Source organism: Nesoenas mayeri (genome assembly GCF_963082525.1).
Source record: "Nesoenas mayeri genome assembly, chromosome: 1".
In the NCBI taxonomy this organism is placed as follows: Eukaryota; Metazoa; Chordata; class Aves; order Columbiformes; family Columbidae; genus Nesoenas; species Nesoenas mayeri.
Genome location: NC_137541.1, coordinates 72,760,236 through 72,788,106, shown reverse-complemented (window position 1 = coordinate 72,788,106; position 27,871 = coordinate 72,760,236). Strand labels below are relative to the sequence as shown.

At 40.5% G+C, this 27,871-nt stretch overlaps 1 protein-coding gene across 2 annotated transcripts; it reads left to right on the top strand.

The window, feature by feature from the left end:
* Window positions 1–8,515: 8,515 nt before the first annotated feature.
* Window positions 8,516–21,267, top strand: NUP50 (nucleoporin 50). Of its 2 annotated transcripts, XM_080343837.1 has the most exons (9): window positions 8,516–8,811; window positions 11,680–11,758; window positions 12,944–13,027; window positions 14,457–14,652; window positions 16,169–16,834; window positions 17,828–17,906; window positions 19,028–19,146; window positions 19,292–19,373; window positions 20,888–21,027. In XM_080343837.1, exons 2-8 carry the CDS (start codon window positions 11,690–11,692, stop codon window positions 19,342–19,344), a joined length of 1,266 nt encoding a protein of 421 aa, XP_080199963.1. In that variant the 5' UTR covers window positions 8,516–8,811; window positions 11,680–11,689; the 3' UTR covers window positions 19,345–19,373; window positions 20,888–21,027. The 2 variants fall into 2 exon arrangements, with proteins under 2 accessions (XP_080199963.1, XP_080199962.1); XM_080343836.1 differs by lacking the exon at window positions 19,292–19,373 and having other exon boundaries at window positions 20,888–21,267.
* The last annotated feature ends 6,604 nt before the right edge of the window (window positions 21,268–27,871 follow it).

The window sequence follows — 27,871 nt, the reverse complement described above, 5'->3', positions numbered from 1 at the left end:
TTTTAAAAGCTACACTTCTGGAATAATCAAATGTGTAAACACTGGGAAAAATGTTTACCCACATTAATAAAAAATAGATTTTTTTAAAAATAAGATTTTTTTCATATCCTATTTATTACATTTCAGTAAGATATCTGTATTCAACTACTTGGCATTTTTTTTTCAGCAAACTACACCTGAAATGCCTCACCCTTGGTAAAAACAGATGATCTGTCAAAGCCTCATACCTTCAACGGACCTGGCGTGGTGGGTGATGCAATCATGCGGGCAGTGACCTTTTCAATTTAAATCGAATGTGTCTTGCGAGGGCAGCACTGGATTCATCTTTCAGTTCCTCTTTACGTGTTCTCTGCCCCCTACTGAGACAAAATTACAATCTTTATTTTCAGCATTCGTGCTGGAGACAGAGTTGGATGCAAACCCCGGTCTCTGGGTGACTTTCTTCCTGTCTCATGCAGTTATTTCTGATGATTATTTTTGCTGCTGGAACAAGACACTTAGCATTTTCTAGAATGGGACTTCATACAGCTTTAGTGCAGTTGCAAACCAGAAGCTTGGTTTAGCCTGGTTGAACAAAGGGCTTAACTGCAAGCTTTGGCGTGAATCCATGTTTCTCTAGTGCACATTTGGAGTCAGTGTTTTAACTGGAGCCAGTCAGAATGTTTCCCAAACAAACTCTCTGGGGAGCTTCTCCTGCATCACTGAGGCTGTATCTGCCTACTCGTGTTTTTTGATTATTAGTTCAAACACTAAGCCAGAATTTCTCCCATGCCAAAGCCTGCTAAGGGAGAGCTACCGTTCCCCAAGCCTGTGGTGCACATGTAAGTCACAGGGTTGCTCTGGCTTGTGCCAGCTGGCAGAGGGACCCAGTGGGACAGCTGGCACCTCCCAAACACCCCTTCTGTCTGTACACCGGGAGACTGGAGCCCGCTCCCACCTGCCAGAGCCATCAGATGAAAACTCTTATCAGCAGTGGCCGTTTGCCCCAGATGGGCTATGCTGGAGGTCGAGTCTGATCTTAAACTGTTGCAGTAATGACAGGGAAGGATTTTGAAGCTGTTCTAAGAGGATATGCTTGATTACAAGAGAACTGCATGGACTTATGTATTGCAAACATTGCTGTTGCCTGATGCTAATGTTAAAATTCAGCTCCTTAAGGCAGCAGAAGGTATTTTCATTTACTGTACTTTGGATTCCCGTGCTTGAAAATAATCAGTCATTACAAAAGCACGGGAGTGATCTCTGGCCTACACCCAACCAGGATGATACTGATATCTTTCACTGTTCGGGGGGGAGTCTTGGGCCAGTTCTACAAACTGATACACAAGTCAGTGTTCCCATGAAAATCAAATGGCTTAATTTCCTACATAAAAGATTGCAAGGTCATTGATACACTTATCTCTTTTCTCAAAAGTGTATTATCTCTCAAATCGAATACTAAGTTTTAACAAGATTATAGTACACAGCTGTAAGACTAAACAAGCTGTGATCAAACCCAGTAAGCTTATTTAGTTTTATTCTTTACTTCCCTGGAAAAGCATATACACACACATGGTGCTAGGGCCTAAAAAGCATACTGCCAATACCAGTGGTTTGGTTTGTTGTTTTTTTTTTTAAAAAAAAGAGGATTAAGTACTTAGACTTTTTATTTGTATTTAAAAGCTTAAGTTAACTCTATACACATGTATAGATAGTTTACAGTGAGGTCTGACTACAGCAATGATTTTAGCAACCATTCATCTGGATATGGTAGACTATGTGGACTACAAATACAGAGCTTGCTTCATTTCAGGGTCTCTTAAAATCAGACCTGAGCCTCTTAACACCCCCGCCTCTGAACAGGCCTACTGAGTTTAAGACTGTTCACACGTTAGCCCTGCAGTTCAACACCTAAATGTAGTGCTACTGAATCCAATGAAAGATGCATTATGCATCACATGGTAATATTTCAAGGCACAGTACAAGAAAGCACTCTGGGAAGAACATGGTATGTAACTGTCATGAGCTGTGACAACACTGGAGTTACATAAAGCAGAGAAGACTCAATTTACACTAAAAGTAATTTAGAAACAGATAGCTTTTATAGCATTTTATGTAATTGTCTATCATACTGTACTACAAGGTGAGCATATATATCAGGCAAAATGAATTCATAAAAGAATGTTTAAAAGTTGACTCCCATCAAGTGTCTTGTTTTGGGCCAGGCCACTATCTCGGTCAGTTTTTAAGTGCTCAAGGTATCAGAAGTTGGGATCCAGCAAGAGATTTGCACAAAACCATTGCTGAAAATTTAGTCGAAATGACTGATTTACAGGAATAGAAACATAGACTTTTATACAACTATGCCAAAATATCAGATCTTCTTTTTCCAGTTACTTCAGTTCAAATTTATGCTACAATCTTTAAGACACAGAAGTTTAGTAAAGGATAACTTCAACTTGTAGCATAACTTGTGAGAAAACGGCATCCTATATAGCACCGTATTAACTGCATGGAAAAGCTGCCCTAAAGAGTATGCACAGCAGAGAATATTCCCCTTGTGAATACTCCTACATGTGTTTATTATGCAGACATGAATACTTCTTCTGTTTGGATTCCAGTGTGCTGGATGCTGTACAAAACTAAGAAAAAACATTGTCTATCCTAAAAACTTTATAAATGGATAATGCATATATCTATTTGAGCACTGTGAATGTCACTGTGAGACTGCACATGTAAATAAGCTGTACAGGTCCCTGACTCAGAGAACACAGAGTACAGAAAGAAAATTAACAGAAGCAAGTAGGAAGACGATAAAGCTACTGTTTGCATAAATCACATCAGGGTTGTCCTTAGAAATTTGTTATTTTGTTCCTACAGAATTTCTTATGTCAACTTCGAGTTTCTCTGGCTATAAATAAAGTCTGTTACTTCTTACTCAACCCTTCAATTGCCATAAAGGAGGTTTTACTATCGTTGTAACAACCTCCTATGTACTGGAGAACAAATCATCCTTTACTCCCCAGACCTTCACTTTTTTCATCAAACGGACGATTATTTCGACTTTGCTTCATCAGTCATCTGTTCTTCAGCGTTATAATATTTTATGAACACATAGATATTTTGCATCCATCTGAAAGCTTAGTGCCCAAACCTGGACAAACTATTTCACCTGAGGGCTTGTAATTATTTGACTTTACTAATGAGTAAACTTCCAAGTCTTTATTCCTCTCAGAACATTGTAAAACAGTGCTTGTGGTCTGCTATAAGCCCCTAGGTGTTGTCCCAAAAGCCGGGTTCTTTACCCAGTGTGCAAGCAGCCAAATATACACACAGAGTCGAGATATCATTTTATCATGAAGTTGCGCAATGTCAGGTGCTAGGTGGTAAAACCACAAAACAAGCACACCTTCTTTGCAGTATTTACATCATTTATACTTTCGATTTTGGTTAGTACCTCCTCACATTTCCGCACCCCTTTCCAGGATTAGTTAGTAATTTACATGTGGTTACACAATCATTTTCTTATACTATGCATGTGCATGGGCTAGGGGCTTCACCTGGACACGTGTCTTTTAGGCTGCAGGCCTGATTTTTAGTATTATAATGAGCAAAGTTCATCCAAAGGACACCCTATCTAACAGCCTCAAGATTTAAGTTAAACAAACTTAACTAATTATGCGTGTTCCAGGATGTTCAAACTGCAAGGACAGCAGCTCTTGATAAGGAGTTCCTCAAATCACTCTTATCTTTGTTTAAGGGGCAGAGTGACCTGGTACTGGTCCACTGCTTGCATTTCTTTAGCTTAGTAATTGCTGACAAGGATGCATATTGCCTACACATCCTTAGGTCACTAATTGCTGACAGGATACATTTTTTTAATTGGTACCAACTACACAGGCCTCCCCAGCTTGCTTCTGTTGTACCAGTTATTCCACAGTTTGCATTTGTGGAGGGTCTGTTCCTTTTATTTTTGATACACTTTTCATTTTCTTTCTGGAATTTATGAAGTCACATGCTCATTCTTACAATTTTTTTCAGCTGCATCAGCTAAGTCACTGCGTTCCATCAGGAGAGATTTCCACTGGCCAATCGCACTTCATCTGAACAACTTATTTCTAAGTACACAACACCGACTGACTGTAGTATTTCACTAAGTTGAATCTCTGGTTTGTATTATAGGATGACATAAAAGTAAGATCATACTGTTCTACTGTGGCCACCATAAAGACCTCAAGAAAATGCTCTTTAAAACTTTATTTTTAACTAAATTCCTTTAAACTGTGTTTTGCACCGTTGTCTTTTTAGTCACTTCTATGCTTGCCTTTGATACCAAACCAGAAATGGGACTCCTCTGCATGGCAGGCACTTCTCAAACACAGAATACTAACGTTACAGAGCTTTGCAGGCAGTGTGCTTCAGAAGAGTACAGGATAGAGAAATGGTGTATAAAACAAACAGTGTAAAAGCATAAAGGAAGTATGAGGAGGGAGACAACAAGGCAATTGGGGGGAAAAAAAAGTCAGTAATGACTTTTGGGAGTGGGGCATGGCACAGAAAAAAAGTAAAGGGAGAATTTGAAGAAAACTGAGCTGGAGAGAATATGAAAGAAGAAATGGGGAAAAAATGTGACCTGGTGAAGACACAGAAACACAGAATGGTTGGGGTTGGTGAGGCGCGGAATGACCTTACAACCCCTTGAGATTATAAAGAAGGTATGTATTTATTTACTACATCGGACACACAGGGAATCATTTCACCTAATATGTGTGTAAAATTACAGTAGCTGTGAGCTTGGTTAAATGCAGTAAAGTGTTACATAATCATGAAAGTTTTAGGAACGTCTATACATATTCATAACCTGTCCCCAAGAAGGCGGTTCTTATTACAATGAATTCCGGGAGACCATTTCCTTAGTCTCCACCTCTGGTTCCTCCTGGTTGCAGCTGCGCAGTGATCGTGAACCCGGGTCCTCTTTTTCTGTACACGGTCTCCTTTGGTCCAGTGTGATGAGTTGGTTAGGACTCAGACCACTGAGCTGGTTAAAACTGGCGTATCTCCTGTCCTGTGCCCAAGTTTCTGTAATCTAGTTCACCCAAGGATGCATCAAGGATGCACCCAAGGATTATTATTTTTGCAAGGCGTCAGTGAAGTCCTGTTTCTCGTACAATAAGTTGCACAGAGTTAAGCAAGGCTAGGCAATAGTGATGTGGGTTAAAAGATTAGCTCTCTAAGTGTCTTTAGTCATGTGGGGTAGGGTTAGATCTTTAAGTGTCAAGTGTTAGTTTTTTAAGTGTCAATTAGTTAATTGTCAATTCCCTGTATCATTGGAAGGGAGCTCTGGAGATCATCTAGTCCAACCCACCTGCTAAAACAGCTTCACCCAGGGCAGATCACACAGGAAGGTGTCCAGGTGGGTCTTAAATGTCTCCAGATAAGGAGCCTCCACAATCTCTCTGGGCAGCCTGTTCCAGTGCTCTGGCACCCTCAGAGTAAAGAAGTTGTTGGGCACCACTGAAACAAGTCTGGTCCCATCCTCTTGATACCCACCCTTGAGATATTTATAAAAATTTGAGATTCCCCTCTCAGCATTCTCCAGGCTGAACATACCCAGCTCTCTCAGTCCTTCCTCATAAGAAAGATGCTCCAGACCTCCAGACCTCTGTAGCCCTCCACTAGACACCCTCCAGTAGGACAGGAGAGATAGTCTAGTTAGAACCGCAGAATTCTCTGAATGCATAGAGATCTTTTCTTTCTTATTTCTGCAGCCATTCCTGCCTGATGGAGTCTGTAGAAGTACAACTTGGCTTCACTGACCACTTTACTGTCTCTCTACATAGTTTCATTCTCCTCTCAGCATTTTTGAACACAGAAAACACAAAATACCTGGTAAACAGTACAGACCTCATCCACAACCATCCTTCTTGTTTTGTGTTACAAAGCATCCACACAGCTACTAGGAAGCACAATTAAAATATATATTCATTGGGAGTGATCAGAATTACCCATCTGATGCAGACCTCATTAGGAGAACATGGCTCGTTTCTGCATTTTTATGCAAATCCTGCTTGATTTGGGTTATCTACTCATTGTGGTACCTGCTATCTGCCTTTTGTGCAGACTGTAAGGATGCTGGGAGTGGTACAACTAGAGCAGCCATTAACAGCTCCCTGCAACCGCAGAGGTCAGGCAGTGGCTGAGAATGATCTGAGCACAACGGTAGTTCTTACTGCATTGCAAAGGGAACGACTGGAAAGCAAGCAAGAACTCCCAGCACCAAGGAAGTCTTTAAAAATTACAGAAGGAAAAAAGCTCACTAAGCAGGAACTTAAAGAGAGTTGCCTGCAGAAGGAAACAACTTCGGGGTTTTGGGGCTAAACAAGCCAAACCCCATGAAATTCAGGGAGAAACCTCCACAGCTTAGAGAGAAAAGTCCAGGAACATGGATCTGAACATCTGGAAGTCTTCTGGTGTGATCGGACAATAGGGTCACAGTGTTTGTTACTAACAGGCTTGCGCTTTGTTTGTGCTAACAGAACCAAATTGCAACTATTTTAGAAATTCTCTTTAAAGACTTAATCTCTGTTATTGCAATTATAAAGGGGCAAACTACAATGCACCCAAGCCCTGGGAAAGGATAACCTTAAACTATTAGGAGCCTGCAGAGGAGTGAGTGAAGGTGGGATATTTTGCACAGGTAATAGGGATAGTTCAGGGATTTTATTTTTTTAGCAAAAGAGTAGAACTTTTCAAAAGGGCTACCAGATAGACAATGCAACAAAAAGATGTTGAGGTTTGTGTTCCTATATTAAAGGGAATGATAAAAACACATGGAGTCATTGATAGGATCTAAACATAAATTGGATCTAAACCAGCTGAGTGCCAATTAAAAAAAAAAAAAAAATAGCATGGTCCTATTTTTGACAGTAAGTGATACTTGGAAAAATGAGCTTTCTAAATTATTACCTGACAAACATCTGACATATTTGTACATTATAAAGACCAAAACCACGTGGTGAAAATACATTGTTTGAAGGTTAAAACTAGGGTAACACAACCTGGGGGTAAGCCTGTGCCTCAGGAGTCTTAGGGTCCCAGCCATGATAAAAATCAATGCCTCATGACCTCTACTGCTAGAGGGTTTTTTGGGGGGCAGGAGGGCGGTTAGCCTCCTTTTGAGGAATTTATAGGCTTTAGAAGAGCAAGTTCTTTTAAAAAAGTAATTTACCTTTTCTGGTTTGTTTGTTTTTGTAATGTTAGGTCAAGGTGTTCCAGCTTGCAAGCTTAGCACCCTAAGCCTTAGCAGTAAGCTAGCACCTGAGACAGGGCATGAGAACTGCAGCTTTTAGGTTTACTTTGGTTGCCTTAATTTATACTGTTAAGAGTTCTTAGGTGATACATGATTGCAGCACATGACACAACAGTGTTTAGGAGCCACTGTTTTCAACCTGAGGCCATTACCTTCTCTCTAGTCACTTCACACTAGCACTAATCCCATCGAGTTTAAGAAGGACAAGGAACTGCTTGTGAGAATCCAGCCAGAGCCACAAAGATGATGAAGAGAGTAGAGCATCTCCCTTATGAGGAAAGGCTGAGGGAGCTGGGTCTCTTTAGCTTGGAGGAGACTGAGGGGTGACCTCATTAATGTTTATAAATATATATAGAGGGTGAGTGTCACAAGGATGGAGCCAGGCTCTTCCTGGTGACAACCAATGGTAAGACAAGGGTAATGGGTATAAACTAGAACACAGGAGGCTCCATTTAAATTTGAGAAGAAAGTTCTTCACAGTGAGGGTGCCAGAGCACTGGAACAGGCTGCCCAGGGAGGTTGTGGAGTCTCCTTCTCTGTAGACATTCAAAACCCGCCTGGACACATTCCTGTGTAACCTCATCTGGGTGTTCCTGCTCCGGCAGGGGGATTGGACTGGATGATCTTTCAAGGTCTCTTCCAATCCCAAACATTCTATGATTCTTTCTACTACACCGCTGGGAGAAAAAGCCAGGAGCGAGGCAACCAGCGGGCCAAGGCTTCACAGGTCAGTCAGGCACAGAGCCTGGTAAAAACCGCTCCTCCCGCCGCCAGCCAGGCCGGAGCCGGAGCTGGCCCTGCATGAGTCAGCGGCAGCTGCGCCCAGCCAGGCAAGGCGGCGGGTACAGCTATGGCAGGCGGCGGCGCACCATCCGGCCACGTTTGGTGTGGACACTCCTCCACCGCCGTGCGCGGCCTCATCTTGGGCGCAGAAGCATCGCTGCCCTCATTCCCCGCAGACCCGACCCCGGTGCCTCAACGCGGCCGGCACCGGAAGGGGGAGGGAATGAAGGCGCCGGCCACGTGACCACAATTCGAACGGCCGGCGCGAGCGCGTCACTCCCTCAGTGAGCATGCGCAGCCCCGCCGGCCGTTGGCAGGGTGAGCCCGCCCATTGGGCCGCGGCGGCCACGTGACCCGCGCCCCAGCCACCGGAGGCGGGGCCGCCGGTTCCGCCCCTCTGCCCTCCCCATGCCCACCCCGCCGCGCCGGCCGCGGGAGGAGCGGGGCGCATGCGCGGAGGAGGCGGCTGCGGGGACGGCGGTGGACGGTGCCTCTCGCTTCTTAAAAACAACATATCCCCCGTCTTCCAGGAGGGATAAAGCGGCGGCGGCGGCGTGACGGCGGGCTGAGCGACGCCGGCAGAGCCGCGGAGGTATAGTGCGGGCGGAGGGCCTGGCTGGGGGATGGTGAGCGGGTTCCGGGCCCGGGCAGCCTGCGACCAGACTCCGCCTCCCGCCCGCCGCAGCCGCAGCCTCGGCCCCGCAGCCCGGCGCCGCGCACAGGAGGGGACGCCCCGCGGGGTGAGTACCTGCGCTCCCCTCTCCGCTCCGGGGATCGCCCGCGCTGGTGCCTTTTACGTGCGCGGGGTGTGGGGGGAGTGCGGGACGCGCCGCGGGGAGGGCCAGCCCGGCAGTCGGCCCGGGTGCGCTGCTTAGGGCGGGCGGACGTGCCGGCGTCCCCGGAGGGAGATCGTCCTGCTGCTGGCGAGCTGGTGTCGCCTTCGGGACGCCTGCCCGTGCGTGCGTGTCTCCCTGCGGGCCTCCCCACCCCACGGCGGCCTGGCCGCCGGCGTCGCCTTCCCTGGGGGGAGCGCTTGGGTGTCACATGGGGGTAAGGAGGAGGGGTGGCCTGGCCTGGCCGCAGGTCTCACCGATGGGCCTGAGGCAGAGGGGATGCCGAGCAGGGAGGGAATTCACCCCGGCAGCCTCCCGGCTCCGTAGGACCTGGTTCGCTGTGCTGCGGGGCGGGGGGGGTGATGGCGTTTTGGCCGAGCTGTAGCGTGGCGGGAGTCGAAACGCGTCCCGATGTTTTAAAAGGACTAAGCTGCCCTCTAATTGGGAGCGGGGGGAAGAAGAGGGGAGAGAGGAACTTCGGAGGCCTTTGAAAAGGAAGCAAGCGGGACATGTTAAACCGAAAGAGCCTCCGCCGAAACCGAAGGTCTGCCCGGGGAAGGAGGAACGTGGCTCAGCTCCCGGGGGGCAGCCTGGCTGCACCAGCCCCCGGCCCCGCTTGCTCTGGGACACAGCCCGGGACCCCAGGAGTGTCTGCGGTGCTGAGTGCCCTCGGACTCGCAAGTGCGATGAATGAGATGCCAGTGGCTTTTTGCGCTGCCGGGGTTTAAGGTTGGGCGCTCCGACAGTGCGAGTTTTGTAGCCTTCCGGTAGAGGGGTGATGTCGTGTTGAAACTAAATCTTGTTTCCAAACTGCTGTGTTGAATAGGGCACCTGTAGTTACTAGGTGAATTTTTGTAGTTCAACAAAACATCTATATTGTGGGTTTGTTTTTGTTGTAGTTGTGTGTTTGTTTTTTATTAAAAGAGCTGTTTCTCAAAATACTCCCGTCTCAACCTCTTCTGACTATTTGCTACAAAAAACTTCTTGAGGGTTGTGAATTTTAGATAGAGATGGTTTTGTGTTGCTTCTTGTTTCACAGGTTAGAAAACACGTCTAGGATTCTCTTGCCAGTGTCTTTGCTTATTTAAGATTCTGTTGTCTGCTCTGTTTTCACTATTGACATAGAGAAATCGTGTAAACACGGGTAGGTGCAAGGAACCTGGAGCCAGGGCCAATAGGTTTACCCCTCTTCTATTAGTGGAGAACAGGCTTTCTAGTTAATGTGTTTGTCGTGCTTCAGTGGCTGTGTTAATAGTGGTAATTTGATCTTCTGTGGAATTCAATGGTGTAATTCTAGGTCCTGCTAGCCTTTGAGCTCTGGCTGCTGCCAAAGAGATGCAATCTTGTCTTCTGGTTGCAAGTGTTTGTATACCCTTGTGGGAAACTCAGCTGGGAAGCCAATATGATTTTTAAATAAGTATTTTTATTTTTTATTTCTAATGCGTTTAAATAGTTCACCAGTCTGCTGAGAATCATGCAGGGGATGGAAGGGCCTCTACTTTCAGGATGGTGTGGTCTGTGCCATTTTAAAGCATTTACATAAACCAGTCTGTTGGCACTGTACTTCCAAAAGATCCTAATAACTTGACCGCATTTTTGAAGTGTGGCAAACCAAAATGCATGGCTTTGACTTGTGATCTCTGTAAGACCACTGTGCAGCTGGATTTACTGTTCTGTTTAAAAATATTTAATTGGTTAAGCAAGATGTGCTGTAATCATGTATCATTATCATTTGCAGCTCTGAAATTCAACTATTTGTGGAATTTTTTAATCTGGTCTGAATCACAAACTCAAGGTTTTTTAAGCATTTTAATTCTTGTGCTTGCTCAAGACTTAAATTGCTACAAACTGACATATTTTCTTTGAAGAGTTTTCATAGTTAGTGGCAGTTGACATAATCGTAATAAAAAAACTTCTTCATATAAAATCTGAGCAATGTGATTGCTTGCCAAGTCTTTCAGATACAAACTAGCATAGCTGGATTTGTTCCTTGTTTCTGCACACAGCTGGTAAGTTGTACTTTAGTAAACTTGAACTCAGACCTATTACAGACATTCCTTCTTCAGAGTTGATTTTCCTTTACATTGCAGAGGTAACTGGCTAAATGATGATGGCTTCTCACAGTAATTGCTCTAAAATCCATTATACGCTTTATGTGTCCTTTGGAGAAAAAATGATCGAATTTATTTTAAATAGAATTTTTCAGGTTTCTAATTAGTAACTTTCTACCAATCCTGTATTTTCTTGTAGTAGAGCATTGTCTTGAGTCTTACCCAAGCTTTTTGTCCTGTTGCTTTAGTAGGTCCTCATCAGTATTTATTTTAGATGCTGTAAACCAGGTTACTTTTATCTTGCTGCTTGCATGGGTATCTTGAGGCAAGATGGAATAGAACATGAAATGTTTTAACTAGATCTTTTTTCTGTGTTTTCTTTTTTGTAGCCCTTCAGAGTAAGTGTTGATCAGGGATATGGGTTATGAGACTGAAAGGAATTTCTCTAGCCAGCATTGCTACTAAAGAAAATGTATGCCATAATTGAACTGTGTGTTTCTGTTGTTTAAATTTAAGGTCAAATGTGGCTTATCACAATAACTTTTATTTCAAGTGCTGTTGATTGTTGCTGCAATGTTTGTTAGCAATTTCATTTTCAACTGTCATTCCAATTTTGACCTACTTCTATACAAACTCTGATTCCCATTACTTGTTCTAAGTAATACAAATTGCAGATTACTGTTGCTTAGAATTTCATTGAATACTTTTTTTTCCCCCCACACAGGTGTGGAAAAATGGCAAAGAGAATTGCAGAGAAGGAACTGACTGACAGAAACTGGGATCAGGAGGATGAGGCTGAGGAGGTAAGTTATACATTAGATTCCCCCCCCCACCACTGCAGGTAGTAGAGTACTTATTTACGTGTGATATTTATGTTGTGGGTGAAATCTACAGTAAAACTGGTTAGAAGTGTAGCAGTTAAAGATAATTCTATGTATGTGATTTTTTTTTTTTTTTAATAAAGCTTCCAGTATATGCAGACCATATGGCAAAGCAGCTTTTAATAGTTAAAATGACATGAGCAGCTCAGGGAAAAAGAATTTTACATTTCTAAAGTGAACCCCAGGCTTGCTAAGATGCATAATGCTTTTGAACTCTTCAGATGTGTGATGGGTATTTATTGAGTTCACAAGAAAAGTGGTTTTGATTTCTTGAGCTAAATTTTCTTCACATCTTGTGTCTGTTTTTCTTAAAGGTCAGTAATAGTTAATTTCAGAAATATGTTAATCTGGAGTGCTTAGCTGGATGTCCCTACACAGCCAAAGGAATTAAGCCAACAGTCAAATGATAAATTTCATCTAATAGTAAAATGAGATTTTCCTGTTTAGTGTCTCATACTTACTTATGGCTCATGTATAATCCCTAAACAAACTGTGCTAGCCTCTGTGCTACTGAAAGTATTAAATGTTTAGGCCTATAAAATGTGAGAAAGAAAACTGATGGTATTCTTCCAGAGATCTGAATTTAAGAAAACTTAATTTCCTTTTTTATTAGTTAGTCATAGTAGTAGTTAGTCATTAGCTTTTTCTAATACTCGAACTACAGCAGACTGCAGGAGATTGACTTAGGTTATACATCTCTATACCTTCTCCAAGCTGAAGCTTTTTTGTAACAGTGCGATACTGACAGATTACTTTCAGCAAAGATATCTTACAGCTTTGTTAAAAAAAAAAATTCTTCATCTATTTGTAATGAAATTGAGATTGCATGATGGAAAATGTAATGCAGAACCAGAAAGACAGAGTTTTGAAAGTATCAACTTAAGTTCAAGTAGCTGGCAGGCTAATCACAGTACTGTGTTCTGTGTGTGTGTGGTGGTTTGGTTTTGTTTTTTTTAACTTCTCCTCTTATTTGTTAGGGGGAAGTGCTACAGTTGTGTCCAAAAGCTTATCTCAGCCATCTCTTTAGACTATGATGACTTTATGAGATTCTGAGACTTTATGACATTCTGAAAATTTCACTAATGATTCTATAACTACTTCTTAAAGGTGGGAACATTCTCAGTTGCTAGCGAGGAAGTCCTGAAGAACAGAGCTATTAAAAAAGCCAAGCGCCGAAATGTTGGATCAGAGGTAATGTAATCACTGGGCATTAATGTTGTAGTTTGACTCAGTTGCAAAATATGACATCAGTGTTCATTTTTTTTCTTATTTGGGCTTGTAATAATATCGCACAAAGCTAACATTTAGAAGGTATATGCAACTAGTCAGCTCATACACACAAATTAATTTTCACTTACTGCTCCATAGCAAGAATAAGGTGAGAATGAGAAATGGGTAATACTAGTACTGACTGGGTGAAGGGAAATGTGTATTTTTGAAGTATAAATGCGGAGTGTTTCGCATACAGTGTCATCTACAGATGGGTAAAACAGCATGCAAACTGTTTGTTTCATTCTTTGCAGAGGTGGAAGCCTGAAAATCAAAAGTTACTAGTTATCTATGCTGGTGGGTTGGGGATGACTCAGAGGCTAAATAACTAAAAGCCAAAATACTAAGCTGAACTGAGAATGAAAAAGATGTCTTTTGTTAAGAATGCTGCAACTTCCCCCCACCCCCCATGAGGCTTTGGTGCCACCTACTTTTTGCAACAACAAATTGAAAGGAAGTTGGCTTTTGTTACAGGTTTAGTTCCTGTGAAAGCACTAACCCAGTCCAACAAAACTGTAGTCCTTTCAAAAATCCCTGACAGATCCTTTGTCTTATATCTTTCCATGAAACATTCTTTCAGCAGTCCATGCCCCACGTTAGAAATAGGACAGAAACTTTACCTGTCACTCAAATTGATTTTTGGCTTGAATGGGACTAGACACAATTAGGAGCTAGATACTTCTCTCCCATGCTTTTGATTTGCCTTCTGCTGTCCAAGCAGTGGAAATGAGGAAGCTGTCCTATCCCATTTTTGCCTATAGTAGTATTAGCCACAAATGTGGCAAAGGGTGTGGTTAATTAAAAGATTGTACTGGGAAAAGGTGATGCAAGAAAGAAACCACACATATGAGTTTATCAGGTACAGTCTATCTTTGCTTCTCCTGTCAGTTCTATTGGAATACTTCTGGTAAATGACTTAAACTTTGCATAGGTGACTACCAAAGTATGCTGTTTTGATGAGTGCCTTGAAGTATTAGACTCTAATTGTGGTTGTAAGTGCTAAAAGTTGCTGAAAATAAGCCTGCAATTACATATTGCTAAGTAATTATTTAAAGAAAACAAGATGCTAAGAATGTCTAAATAGGTAGTTGAACACATCCGCTGCTCTGAATAAGTTTTATGTATCCACTTCCTAGATCTAGTTTATTTTCATACTAAACGTCTGAGTCCTTTAAAAATAGCAGCAATATGTGTCATAAGGAAGCTATTAATTTTGTTTACATAGCTGACTTAGAATAATACACAGAATGACATGCTGAACCAGGGTAAACTAAGTGGAATATTAAGTGGGAATAAGATTTTTGTGGAGGAGGTGTATGTAACTGGTTGTCTTTTTTTGCTCTCTCCCCAGTCTGAAAGTGGAGGAGCTTTTAAAGGATTTAAAGGCTTTATATTGCCTTCTGGAAAAGGTGGAGGTGGCTTCAGTGGATTTGGTAATGGTGCAGGAATAAAGCCTTTAGAAGGGCTGTTGAATGGAAGCAGTAGTGTCTCTAGCACTCCTTCTTTCAGCAGTTTGAAGACCACCTCGGAAACACAATCAGCATTTGGTAAGTTTTAAATAAGCATACATATTTATCCACAAATTCAGCCGTAAAATGTATAGGGTTAATTTAATAGAGAAAAACAAATTCAAACTGCCCTATAGTTCTGTTTTGAGACTTTATTCCTCTTTAGATTTTAGACTGCTGGAGGGACAAGTCATCAAATGCATTCTCTTTTAAGAGGTGGAAACTAAATTCATATTTGGTCTAATATTAGAGGTAAAAGCTCTATGGCAAAAAATGGGAATGGAACACATTGGCATAAGACATCCTCTAAACAGTATAAAACACCTGGTAACATGTTCCAGTTAAATAATTGTCCCAGTTATCTGAATTTAATTAAAATAAATCCTAATGGAAAATGTCCCTTTAGTAGGACTATGCAGTTTCCTTGTGCGTGGGTGGTTTGGTTTTGCTTCTTTTTTGTTTTCTTTGTGGTTTTTTTGTTTGTTTGTCTGTTTGTTTGGTTTTTAAGGTCTTGTTCTAGTAGGTTTTGCAGTTCTTGCTACATATATGCTGCATAACTAAAGTCATAACATTATTCCGGGTACATCTTATATTGCAAACCGTCTTACTAGAATTTTATCTGTTACATTTATACCTACATTTCAAGACACTTGAAATATTTTGGCAATTCTAACTCTGGGCTCTTGCTTTGGTAGTCCCTGAAGAATATTAATTCCATCTCTTTGTGTTGGAGATGCAGAAATGTTAAGCATGCCACTGTTTTAGAGTCAGCATGGCCCAGAGTAGAAATATGGTGGAGTCTGAAGTCTAGAGTAACTTAATTTCAGTGAGCTTAACTAAATTGGGAGAAACTTAATTATTTAATGAGGATTTTTCTTGATTTGCTTATTATGGTTTTAAACAGATGCCATTCAAAAATGTGCAAAATCATGGGCTAGTGTGTTCAGGGATTTTTTTTTAAAGCACAAGTAGCAAGAGATAACTGAGTATTTTGTCTTAATAACTGTTACGGCTTGGTAAAACTTAAGATTTTGAGGATTTTGGTAAAATACAAAATTATATTTTACTAAATGTTATTCTGTACAATTTCTTTCTATTTTTTTTAATACAACTGTGTGCTCCATCTCCTTTGTCTATCCCTGAACTAACTTTTCTAAACTTAGTGTGTTTAGATGACTTTCACAGCATTGTCTGTTTATTTGTATCTAGTACACAGTGTTGTGATAAAAGAGGGTACATAACTGAGCAAGAATGAGCGATTTGATAAAGAAATATTGAGAACATTTAGTTTAGGTTTTTATGAGAACTGTGCTTTGTGGAAAAAGAAGTTCTAAAGCAGGGGTGTCAAACTGATTTTCACTGGGGGCCACATCAGCCTTGCGGTCACCTTCAAAGGGCTAAATGTAATTTTACGACTGTATAAATGTAGGAGTAGTTACATTTGTACAGTCCTAAAATTACATTCGGTCCTTTGAAGATGACCACGAGGCTGATGTGGCCCCCGGTGAAAATCAGTTTAATACCCCTGTTCTAAACCATGTTTCTCTTCTAATAGGATCCACAATGTCCAATGGTCCCACTACTACTGCATTTACTGAGAAAAAGGCTGCAAGCCCAAAAGCTAATGGTGGCAGTCAACCGTCCTCATCTGGCTACGCTCAGAGTAAAGTTTGTAGCTCTAGTGTTTATCACAAGCAGTTGGCGGCTTTAAACTGTTCTGTGCGTGACTGGATAGTTAAGCATGTAAACACAAACCCACTATGTGACCTGACACCCATCTTTAGAGACTATGAGAAGTATTTAGCCAATATTGAACAGCAACATGGAAGCAATAGCGATAGTGGCTCTGAAAACGAAAGCAACAAGACACCTGGCTCTCAGTCAACAGTTTCTGCATTTGGGAATTCAAAGCTGCAGCAAGGAACAACATTTTTGTTCAGCAACAACAAAACTGAGGATACCTCGGACAAAAAACCTGAAGCTGCACCTGAAAAAAAAGACCCATCATTAGGAGCTACATCAACTGTCTCTTTTAATTTTGGCAAGAGTGTCGACAGTTCTGTCTTGGGTTCCATTGGTTCAGGAACACTTAGTAGTTTCTCATTTTCTCCTGGGAATTCAGGTTTTTTTGGAAAAGATACAAACCAGACTAAACCTGCCTCTGCAGTATCCACCAATATATTGGAAGCTCAGACAGAAAGTGGCAGTAATGATGATAAAGGTAAATGCTATTTAAAATGATTATTTTAACAGTAAGCTGTGAATGTGTGTGGCTTAAGAATACTGCAAAGGTGAAATAATACTCAGTTGAACTAGATCATAATTGTTCTTGAATTTGCAAGTGCAAAGCTGTACCACTAGTCTGGAAATATGTCAGTCTTGCATACTGTTTAAGTAACACTAAAAGTATATGGTTATCAAAACCTATGTATTTCTGTCAGGTTTATACTTTCTGTAATAGAATACAATTCTTCAGCTGAACACAAGACTTGATGACATTTAAAGCAACTGTTTTTTTAATCTTTGAGCCTGTAGGGCATTTCAGTGCTTTTCTCAATAGAGATACTCTCAGCAAAATGCAGGAGATATAGAACAGTTTCATACAACCTACTTAATGATTGTAAGGCAAATAATGTTGCACGCTACCTGACAGTTTTACTCTGCGATTTACCTAAACTGGATACAGTAAGCTGATAGAAATCCCAGCAGTTGAGGGACTGGAACGGCATAATCCCGCCACTGTCTCTTGGCTGTCATGCCTGCAACTGATGACCCTGTCCCCAAATCAAACTTAGCTGTTGGAGGCATTTATTATATTATGCTTCACTTGAGCCCGTTTGTGGAGACTATTCTTTGAAATGTTACAACTCTTCTCCCCAGTAGAAGGTTTTGACTAAAGTTTGACTTGTTAAGCTTTGTATTTTTTGATTGTTTGGTGGCAGTTGGATATTGCCATCCCATTTAAACTGAAGATGAGTGTAAAGTTGCCTCAGGGGTGTGGCTGAATGAGAAGACAGATATTTGTCTGTAGCTGAAGCTGCTTTAGAGCCCACATTGATTTAAATGTATTTTGGCAATTACTGACAGGCTGTATGTGTCTATGGCAAATACAGCATCCATAAGCTAGTTCTAATACAATGCCAAAAATACCTTCCAGATTTACATTACAACACAACACTAACATATAGAATGTATTAAAACTTTTTATTTAAAGGAGGAGAAGAGGAGGAAGAAGAGCCACCAAAAGTCATTGTTAATGAAATAAAAGAGGATGATGCTTTCTACTCAAAGAAGTAAGTGACTTCAACTTGGAATAGTGAATAGAATAATAATGACTAAAATTCATAGCTGCGTATTGCTATTTTTCACCACTGCCATGCGTAACTAATGATGTATACGTTCTTGACTTCCTAGTTAATAAAGCTTGTTAGGAAACCATATAAAATATGAAGCTCCACTTGTAAAAAAGTTAATCACAGACAAAAGGGTGTAAGATCTTCCCAAAATTCTTGTAGCTTGGACACAGCACTGATAACTAGTTTGTGTTCTACCTGTGATTTTTTTGTGTGTGTGTGATTTTTTTTTTTTCTTTTACAAATGAAGATGTTTCTGCGTTTATCAGGTTTAGTAAGTTTAAACTGTAGGGCTTGTACCACAGAAATAACGTACTGTACTTCTAAAAAATCAGTCAGGTGTTCAGCTACTTGTATAGCCTAAAATAAGACTCTTCAGCTGGAAAATGCTGATTGTTGTATGAAGGAGTGAACAAGTTGTACTTTTAAGTTCAGAGTGAGACTCCCTCTACTAGAAGCAGTCTTTCAAAGCATGCTCAGTAGTCCAAATAATTACATGTTTGCTTAACACTTGGCACAGAATTTGTCCTTCTACAAAAAGTCATTTGCTTTATCTGAGACAAGGTGTGTGCTAATTTATGAAGAATGGTGTTAGGTTTATTGGAGCTTCACTTAAAAAAATGCCTTTAAATTTTACTTAAAAGTAATATTATCACAATATATTATACAGCAAATTCTTATGGTTTTGTAATTAGTGGTTTTAAACAGTAGCTTACAGTTGTTACTCATTATAGACCCTGAGTACAGGTTGCTGTGCATTTTACTTTTCCCTGAAAGTAATGAGTTTGTTATTTTAGTACTGAAAGAAATAAGTAAATTCCTCTTTGTGAACTGGAAGCACGATCTGTTAGCATATGAAACAATCAAGGTCAAGAAGAATAAAGACTTATGCTACTCACAGCATGTAAGCTCCTGCTTATTGTTAAAGTATTGGCTTACTGTGAGTCAGATGTATACATGTATATATATATGTGTGTGTATATTTGTGAGATATCTTTGTATTTAATCTTTACATATCTTCACAAACTAGGTTGTGTTTTCTGTTTTTTTTTTTTCCACAGGTGCAAACTGTTCTACAAAAAGGATAATGAATTTAAAGAAAAAGGTGTAGGAACATTGCATTTAAAACCAGCAGGAAATGAAAAAACTCAGCTCCTAGTCCGAGCAGACACCAATTTAGGTAAATAAATTTCTTCTAGTAGCAAGTCTTGAAGTGAAATTCCATGCTAAGCATTAGGATTTTTCTTTTTTTGGTTACACAGCATAACAGACAAGTGTGAAAACCTTTCTACCTTTTTTGTTTGTTTGTTTTTTATAATTTCAAGTACTGAACAAGCAATTGGATGCCCCTAATGAGATTACCAAAGAGTGCACATGAAGCAGTGCAAGGAAGTATAAAGTTGTGGTGTATGTTTGGGTATTCCTCCCCCCGCTGCCTTTTTCTAATAGCTTTTCTCCATCCCTGAACTGTTGAGTGACTTTGAAGCATGGCTTAAGATCCACAGTGAAATATTTGTGTATAAGCTGTGATGAAGAGGAACAAACTTTCTGCTGAGGCCAACTGTCATTTATCTGTAGTTCATCCTGAATGTGTAAATAGTTGGCTGTGTGGGTGGACATCCATTGTACTCTGAGTGCACTATCACTATATAGATCAGGCATGCAGGATTTTGCTAGATGCATTGCTCTTAAAATGCATGTTTAAGTCCAGCTGTTGCACTGTGTTTTAGCTACCTCCAGTTGGATCTCAAATGGTAGGCTGAGATTACAATATTAGAGAAACTTCAGAATATCTTCTGAAATGAACATTGGCACATACAGCTAATTAAAGAGAAAAAAACCCCAACCATTTCTTTGCTTTTGGAAGCTAGAGGGACCTGATGTATTAAAGATTTTAAGGTGTAATATTCTGGCTGAAGAGTGTTTACACTCTAACTGTGCAAATCAATGTTTTCATACTGATTGTTGGGAAGCTTTGCTACACTTCAGTACCTAATTTCAATGAACTTGCATCTGAGATCCAGTTCCACAAAATGCAATAAATATGGTTATGAAAGACCTGAGGAGTACACTAAGGCATTTGTGTCTTGTTTCCAAGCATTGGTTTCTAGAAGCCGCTGCAATCATAGCGATGCACACTTTCCTTTTTGCTGTCTCACACAGTGCCATAATCCTTTCCTAACATCTCACTGTGTTGAAAAACTGAACTGGAAAGGAAGGTGAAGATGGACTTTTCCCTAAATACTACTGCCGTGTTCTGAACTATTTACCAGGTTTACAAAATGTGTGCATCTTCATGGAAGCAAATTTGAGTTTGTTTGCAACTGTTTTAATAGACCAGTAGTACTGAAGCTCTCAAATTCCCTACATAATTCAACAACTTGACATAGAGCTATTGTTAGTAACCCAGAGGTAGATCACATCAGATGTGTTGTACAACTTGAGGATACAAAGTACTTATTCTACCCTAGTTTGTCAGTTTTAAATTGACAGGTCTGTGTGTTCAAGCTAACATTTTGCTTCCGCTTATGAACTGTGCTTGATGGTGAGAATGAGTAACTTGCATAAGCATAAACTAAGCTCTGTGACTTGTGTCCTCATTTGCTGCTTCTCCCATGTCCCCTTCTTTTTTTCTTGTGTGTCCCTACTACAATCTGATATTGTTTAAACTCCTTCCATTAAAAAAGGAAGACACAGTAGTGTCAGAGATTTCCTTGGTCCTAATGAGGAAATAAATCTGTAAGAACAGTGGCCATGAGTAGATGCTTAGGGAAGAATAAGACACAAGTATATATGACATCAGTGAATTGCCTTCCTTCCAAACACAAACTTAAATTCCTCTTTATTAAGTATACTAACATAACTGGTATTATGATAAAAGGTGAAAAATTGCTAATTTTAATTTTTTTCCTCATATGCAGGAAACATACTGTTGAATGTTCTAATTCCACCTAAGATGCCATGTACAAGAACCGGAAAAAACAATGTTCTTATAGTCTGTGTTCCTAATCCACCGATTGATGAGAAGAATCCAGCTGTTCCTGTCACTATGTTAATAAGGGTGAAAACAAGTGAGGATGCAGATGAGTTGCACAAAATCTTACTGGAGAAAAAGGAGGCTTAAATAAGTTGCAGTCAGTGATCTGAAGAATTACTGCCAAACTGCTGCTGCTCTTTTCTTCTTCCATATCTTCACTTGAACACTTAACTCTACTCTGATATTAAGAACTGTTAGAGGAATTATGGAAAAATTCTGTGAGGAAAAGCTAAACTAGCTAATAAAAGCTTTAACAGAACACAAGTGTTGGACTGTGCTCCCTCATTTTTCACTGTCTAAATGCAGGACCTCTTGTGGATAAAGCACACTGATGTAAACTAAAGCGTATGTTTTTAACACCGGTCGATTTGATCAAAGGGACTGAAATCAAGAGTACAAAAATGGTACCAGAGCTTCCTCACAGACTGCAGTGCAATGCAACAACTTCCTGTTTGAAGAAGGGAGGATGTTGAACTGTTGAAACTGTTTCTAGACTCCAGATTTTTAATTTTAAGTGGTCTGTCATATTCTGATGAGACTTTTCAGGCTGTTGGTGACAACAATGTACTGCAGCAACAATGATATGATATATTGTACTGTGGTTTAACTCTGACAGACTCGTGTGCTTTTGGGACTCAGAGACTGCATCTCCAGATACTTAAAAGAAAATTTGCTTGCGTAGTCTTGTTGACAGTAGTGTTTCTTAGAGAAGAACTGTCAGTTTGGTTCTTACTGTAGCAACAGGCTAATGATGTGCAATAGTACAAGCAGAAAACTGGAAGACTGTTTAACCTGGACCACAACCACAGCTGGCATTTGCTGACTGCTGCCAAGGCAGAGGCCAAGGGTTGCACTTCCATTATGGTCCCTCCCAGGTATTCCTCCCTTGTCCCTTGGGCTAAAACTGAAACCCAGCAGAGGCAGAATTGTAAATGTCGTACTTGTCGTGCTACTCGTACTTTTCTGAAGATGTCTCTTTTCACAAACAAATTTCAGGATTTTTATAGATCTTTATATTGCCTCTGGCCATTACCAAGAATACGTGCATAAATGTGTCTGTGTGTCAGTAATCATTTTTCCCGTGTGCTAAAACTACAGTGCTTTACTGCGTTACATTAAGTAAAGCAGTAGTTTGCAGCTTTAGGACAAGCTTTCACAAAAGTAGGGAGCACTGGGTTAATCTACAAGTTAGTTTTCAGCTGTGTTAAAATTAACCATTTGGCAATAATTTGTGGATCAGAACATCATTGTGGTCTCAGTTTCCATCTCAACTTTATCAGACCTTGTTTGGTTATTTAATCCTTTTCTTTTTCAAATCTTGTTTGCTGGAAACACCTTCCCTAGTGTGGTTTCTTTTCTGCTTCACTTCAAGCTCTGGAAACTATCCAAGAACTAGATGTTAATATTAAACTTGAACTGCTGTGTGATCTGTCACATGGACCAGCTCTGGGGAATGAAAACACGCCAACCTGTCTCTGGCTAATGTGGCACAGAAGAAACTCCCATTCTTAAAAAAATTCACAAGCAACCTGGAAATCCACAGTAGTGGTGTCCTGTGGGTGGGGGAAAAACAGTAGCACTGTTTGATGAGATGCAGCACATCTCACCTGCTTCCCACTGCTCTCTGGGGGGGACAAATGGCTGCCTTTAGTCCTCACTGACTGCACAATTCAGGTTATGGCCTTTTTAAATCCCCTCTTAACTAAAAGGAGGGAAAACTTTATATGATCTATAGCCCCCTTGACCAAAGTTCTAAAACAAAGGCCTTTGCTCACATATCAGCTACACTGAGGTCACAGGAATTGCATTTTTAACAAGTGTAAAGGAAGCTTAGCTAGGATTTCAAATATTATTTGAAATATAAACTGGTGCCTTTTTATTTGTGCATCTGGCTCAGTACTTAAAACTAAGTGACATTACTTTCCTCAAAATAATGTGTGCTTTAAAAAAAAAAAAGGCTTGCTAATAGAGAAATTGGAGGCCAAAAGCTGAAGGCTTGCATGTTAACTGTGTATGAATGAAAAGCAGAACGTTGCCTGGAAGTTTATTATTAATACAGGCTCAGGTTTAATGTCCAAGGGCTCAGTTAATTTTGCATTTTGTCTTTTGCCTGTGGTGTCTTACACGTGTCTCTGCGCAGAAAGGTTTATAGACCACATGTGGGAAGCAGATTTGTTGCGCATCCCGCTCGAAGGGCAACTCTGTACAGATTGTATCCGTGGTCTCAGGTCTGTGTGTGTTTACTTCCCAAAAGTTCATGGACGTGTAGCCCGTTCTTCATCCATTGAAATGTGGACCAACTAACTTAAACAAGCGAGAAACAAATGGAACTTCCTGCGTATCCTTATGATTTGCCTGCGAAGTGGGGCAGCCTTGGGGTTTTGCACGCACGTATCTGGCCCAATTCCAAAGCTGCCAAAACTGAATAATGGCCGGTGCCTCTCTGGCATGTTTGTAAGGGTGGACAGTCTGAGGGACAGCACAGAATGCAAGGAAAATTAAGTAGAATAATAATAAATTATGTTGGAAAAAATAGATCTCAATATCCGTGGTAGCAAATAGTATCTTCTGTTAGCTGTGGGAAACACTTAAGACACCTTATTCTTTAGCAACATACATATCTATCAGTAAAGCCTAGGGGAAGGTATGTAGTCGGAATCTTGTGTTAATATAGCCAAAACCATAACGATTTTAAACGTTTTACATGGGGAAAGTTGCCACTGAAAGAACAGGGAAGAATTTTACTGCAAATTAGAGTTTTTAATCAACATCGTGCATAGTGACCCTGCAATTACCTGGACTAAAGCAGGATAAGTCAGTCATACGCCTTTCACTCAGTGTTCAGTTATAAAGCACAACCCTTCTTCAGTACTTCTATAAGAACACATTTTGATGATGCTTCAAGTCAGTTTCTAGTTAAGAAATATTAAACTACTTAAATCCTGTAAAAAACCCAGAGATTATGATACAGAAATAAAGGCCTAAAATGACTTAAAAGCAAAAGTTAGTGGAGGGCATAGAAATCAATATACTAATGCCTTCCTAACAAAGTGGCACATTCTATACAGGGAAGGCATTCTGATCAGAATTCCAACTCAATGAGACATTCCTGTATCTTTGTAGATACTTAGTATATGTAACAGCTGGATATCAGATACCTGATGTTAAAGATGCAAGTTTCCTCCCTAATTTGAGTTAATGCCTCCTGTTTTAGCTCTACATAGGTGTTGGAGTATCTCATGGATCATGCATTCTTCCTTCTGCTTTAATTTTGAAATGTCAGCTGCTTAGAAATCTTTCCCTCTCACCTCCCACAAATAGAAAAAAATCAAGGTCTCTGCTTATTTTAATTAACAGAATCATCTGTAAGGGAGATTATTACAGTTGGTTTGAATTTTATTTTAAAATATTAAATTACTATATGCAGGGTTTTTTGTACTGTACTTAAAATAATCTATTTAGGAGCATAACAGTGTGTTCCTATAATCCCTTCTGGTTGATGGATGTGAAGGCTTAAATTAAATTTAAAGTTCAAATGAACATGTTGTAGAACATAAAGCAATTAGGAGGTACGCTTTGCTATTAAGAATTTCAGTTCAGCTCCCTTTGCAGCACTGTAACATTTAAAATGTCCTTAAAGACTTTCTTTCTGATGCCTTAACTTATTTGCATTTGCTAAAATTTTGTAGCTGGTGCCTGTGTGCAGAAATTAACTGACATTAAACAATTTGAAGTGGCATGAGCTAGTATAAATCCAATCAAAATGCTGAATGTGACGATTTGTTCATTGTTAATAGATTTCAAACCGTTCTGAATTCTTCAGTGGATATTTAAGTTTCACATAACTCGTCATGTAATGTAACAATGTCTTCATTAGTTCTAATACATTGAGGAATTGTACAAAAATCCACGGAAAATGTGAATAAATGAATGGGAGATAAGTGTCTCGTGTGTTTCACTTTGACTGTAAGACACTGTGTTAATAAAATGAATTTTATGAATCAGTTTCTTGCAGGTGAACTCCTGCCTAGAAAATCCTGCGGAGTAGTGTCCTCCCCTGCCCCTTCCTCAGACCGGCTTTGAAACCTGTCTCACTGCTCACAGCCCGTTCAGCAAAAATCCTTTCTTCAGCCAAAACGCAAGGTCAATGAGCTGAACCAGCTCAGGAGGAGGAGGTAGCGCTGCCTTTGACTAAAGAGAAAAAAAACAACACAAAAATATATCTTACATGCTAAGAGAATGGCTGTAGAGATGCAAAAATCCCTCCGCTTGAATATTAAAAGATTTAAGAGCAAAAAGTTAGCTGGGTTTGCCCGATGGCATATGTAGAACTTATTTTAGACCTAGCCTAAAAGCACTAGCCTAAAGCCAGGCCACAAAGTGATTCTTCAGTGGTTTGTGACCGCTTGGCAAGAAAAGAGATTAAAATCAATACAGATTAGGTCATGAACAGTGTAGATCAGCTTTCCAGTGCACCAGGGACCGCTGAGACCGTGACTGCACTTTCTGCTACTGGCCACTGTTGTGCTCTTTAGCACAACCCTAATTCTGTCCATAGTTGTGGAGCTGTCTATTTGCTTTATGCCCACAGGTGGGAATTGCTTGTGTGAGGATACAGTTATTGGTTAGCAAAAACTATCTCTACGGTCTCCCCATCAGCACCTTCCAATTACAATGACTGGGAAAACCACAAGCCTGTGTTGTCGTTTTAAGGTTGGAGTTGCTATCAACAATCACATTTCTACCTAAACTGCCCAGTAGAAAAGAAAAAATAGAAAAGAAAAACCACAAAAAACTTAATGCACTTCAGATGTTGGCATTATGGCACATTTTGGACATGTCTTCCAATCTTAAAAACACAGCCAGCGCGGCTTGCAGAATTTCCCTATCTTTTGGCAGCCATAATGAAAAGAAAGCAAAGCTGCTTATTCATTTCAGGCTGGTGCAATCTAGGACTTCTAATGCTTTAATGCTTTGCTAATCGCCAAAGATTTCAGCATTTGTACAACAGGGAGGGGCAAAAGCAACAACGCAGAAGACAGGAAGTCCTGAACATCCAGCCTAAGAAAATGCAACACTCCAAGAACAGTCTACATGGCTCAAAATCAGTCTCCTAATCCAGCAGGAAAACTCTCCTCACAGCAGACAAGTTACAGCAACCGAGTTGTACAGAAGTCAGAACTCATTCATCTGAAAATCCCACCAGGTATAAAGCTAAAGGCTACGTACATGTCGGTACTAGAAAAATAGTGAAGACGACAAATTTTAATGATGATCCAAACAACATACTGACAGGACACGTTACCTACTGTAACCAATCATCTGCTAAGAAGACAAAACTGGAAGGCAAATGAAGAGCAACAGCCAGACGAGTAATTGAGTAAAGCAGCTTTACATATGACATGACATTTGAAGCTGTGAATGAGTACAGACTCGGGGCTTGGCAAACAGCTTGTTTTGGTAAAATACTTGCTTCATAGAAAGGTTGTAAGACAGATGGACACCTGAAGTTTAGCTGGAGAAAAGCAACAAACTGCCTTGGATATTGAGCAGATGACGCCAGATTACAAACCTCCGCACTGCTGCACGTTACAGTACATGACGGTGTAAACACCCATAGCTGCCCTGTATGAAATACAGGAGGAGCAGCACACAAGAACCAAAGGCTTCACAAGATGAGTAAAGAGGTAGAGGAAGAATTTACATTGTTTGAAGTAATCATTGATGTACTTGCCCAAGTTTCTGTTAGGGTAGTATGCTGCTAATTTTTTTTTTAAGGCATTATACTAATTTAGAAAATCTTACTTGCATCTGAGCATCCTGAATAAGTATTACAATAAGCATAAATATTCATAATCATCAGTTCAGTGGGTGTTACCATTAGGAACATTATGACCTTTACTGAGAGAAGAAATTGATCATCTCTGGAAGTCTGTGGAAGCTTCAAATATTTGAATAGAATTTGCTTGCTCAGACAGCACCACTAAGTAAAAGTCTCTGATTTTGGTTTACTACCTTACATAACTGATGACATACAAGATATTTTGCTTAAATTATAGTCAATGCCAGTTTTGGAGCCCTACCTGAACTGGTGGGCACTCAGGGCATTCTTACCTGCAAACGGTAATGCTGTTGACTCCAGTTCCAGGGAAAACGCACAGATGGTTTTTGCATTGTAAAAAACAAATTCCTAATGCTGAAGAGAAAACATCAGATTATATATCAAATTTAATTACTTTGGCAGTTCATGAAATAAGTGTTTTTTCCCTTACCTTTAAAAACTAAGAAATGACTACTGTGAACAATCGCCTAATGCTGATGATCTCCTTATGTGCTGGGTGGGCCAACCATGGAGGCACTTACCAGGAAGCACATAATTCAGAATTCTTGCTGAGAAGGAAACATGAATAATAACTCTTCTTGCTCCATGATGCCACAGCTATCACTCATTTTCAACCCAAAACCTAGTCTGACATTTGCAGCAATGAGCACGGATGGAAGAGTGGGTTCTGCCAACCTTCTTGTCCTTCAGAAGAAAAGAAATGGCTCTAGACCTGGTGCAGGGTTAAGGCATTCTCTGTTTCTAAGTACCATAAGGTTTTGATGAACGCAGCGGCTGCATCAAAGTCTGAGTGTCAAACTTTGAAGGGTTTGTAGACTAGTAAACTGCTTTTGCTGGATTTCCTCAGCGATATTGCTTCAGCAGAAAAAGCAGAACCATAAACACCCTGTTAGGCTGGGGGGAGATGGGAGGCAGAAGAGCATGGGCTGCATAATCACGTATTGTGAAATACTAAATTACGCATCACCATAATCAACTGAATGGTGGCATAAACAGGTAGCAGGGAAAAGATTAAAGCTGCTGGAA

Excerpts from the sequence above, each read along its gene's own strand:
- NUP50 (XM_080343836.1), top strand. The coding sequence starts at position 11,690 with ATGGCAAAGAGAATTGCAGAGAAGGAACTGACTGACAGAAACTGGGAT. Across the intron at positions 11,759-12,943 it reads AGGAGGATGAGGCTGAGGAG|GTGGGAACATTCTCAGTTGC; the intron begins GTAAGTTATACA and ends TACTTCTTAAAG. Across the intron at positions 14,653-16,168 it reads GGAAACACAATCAGCATTTG|GATCCACAATGTCCAATGGT; the intron begins GTAAGTTTTAAA and ends CTCTTCTAATAG.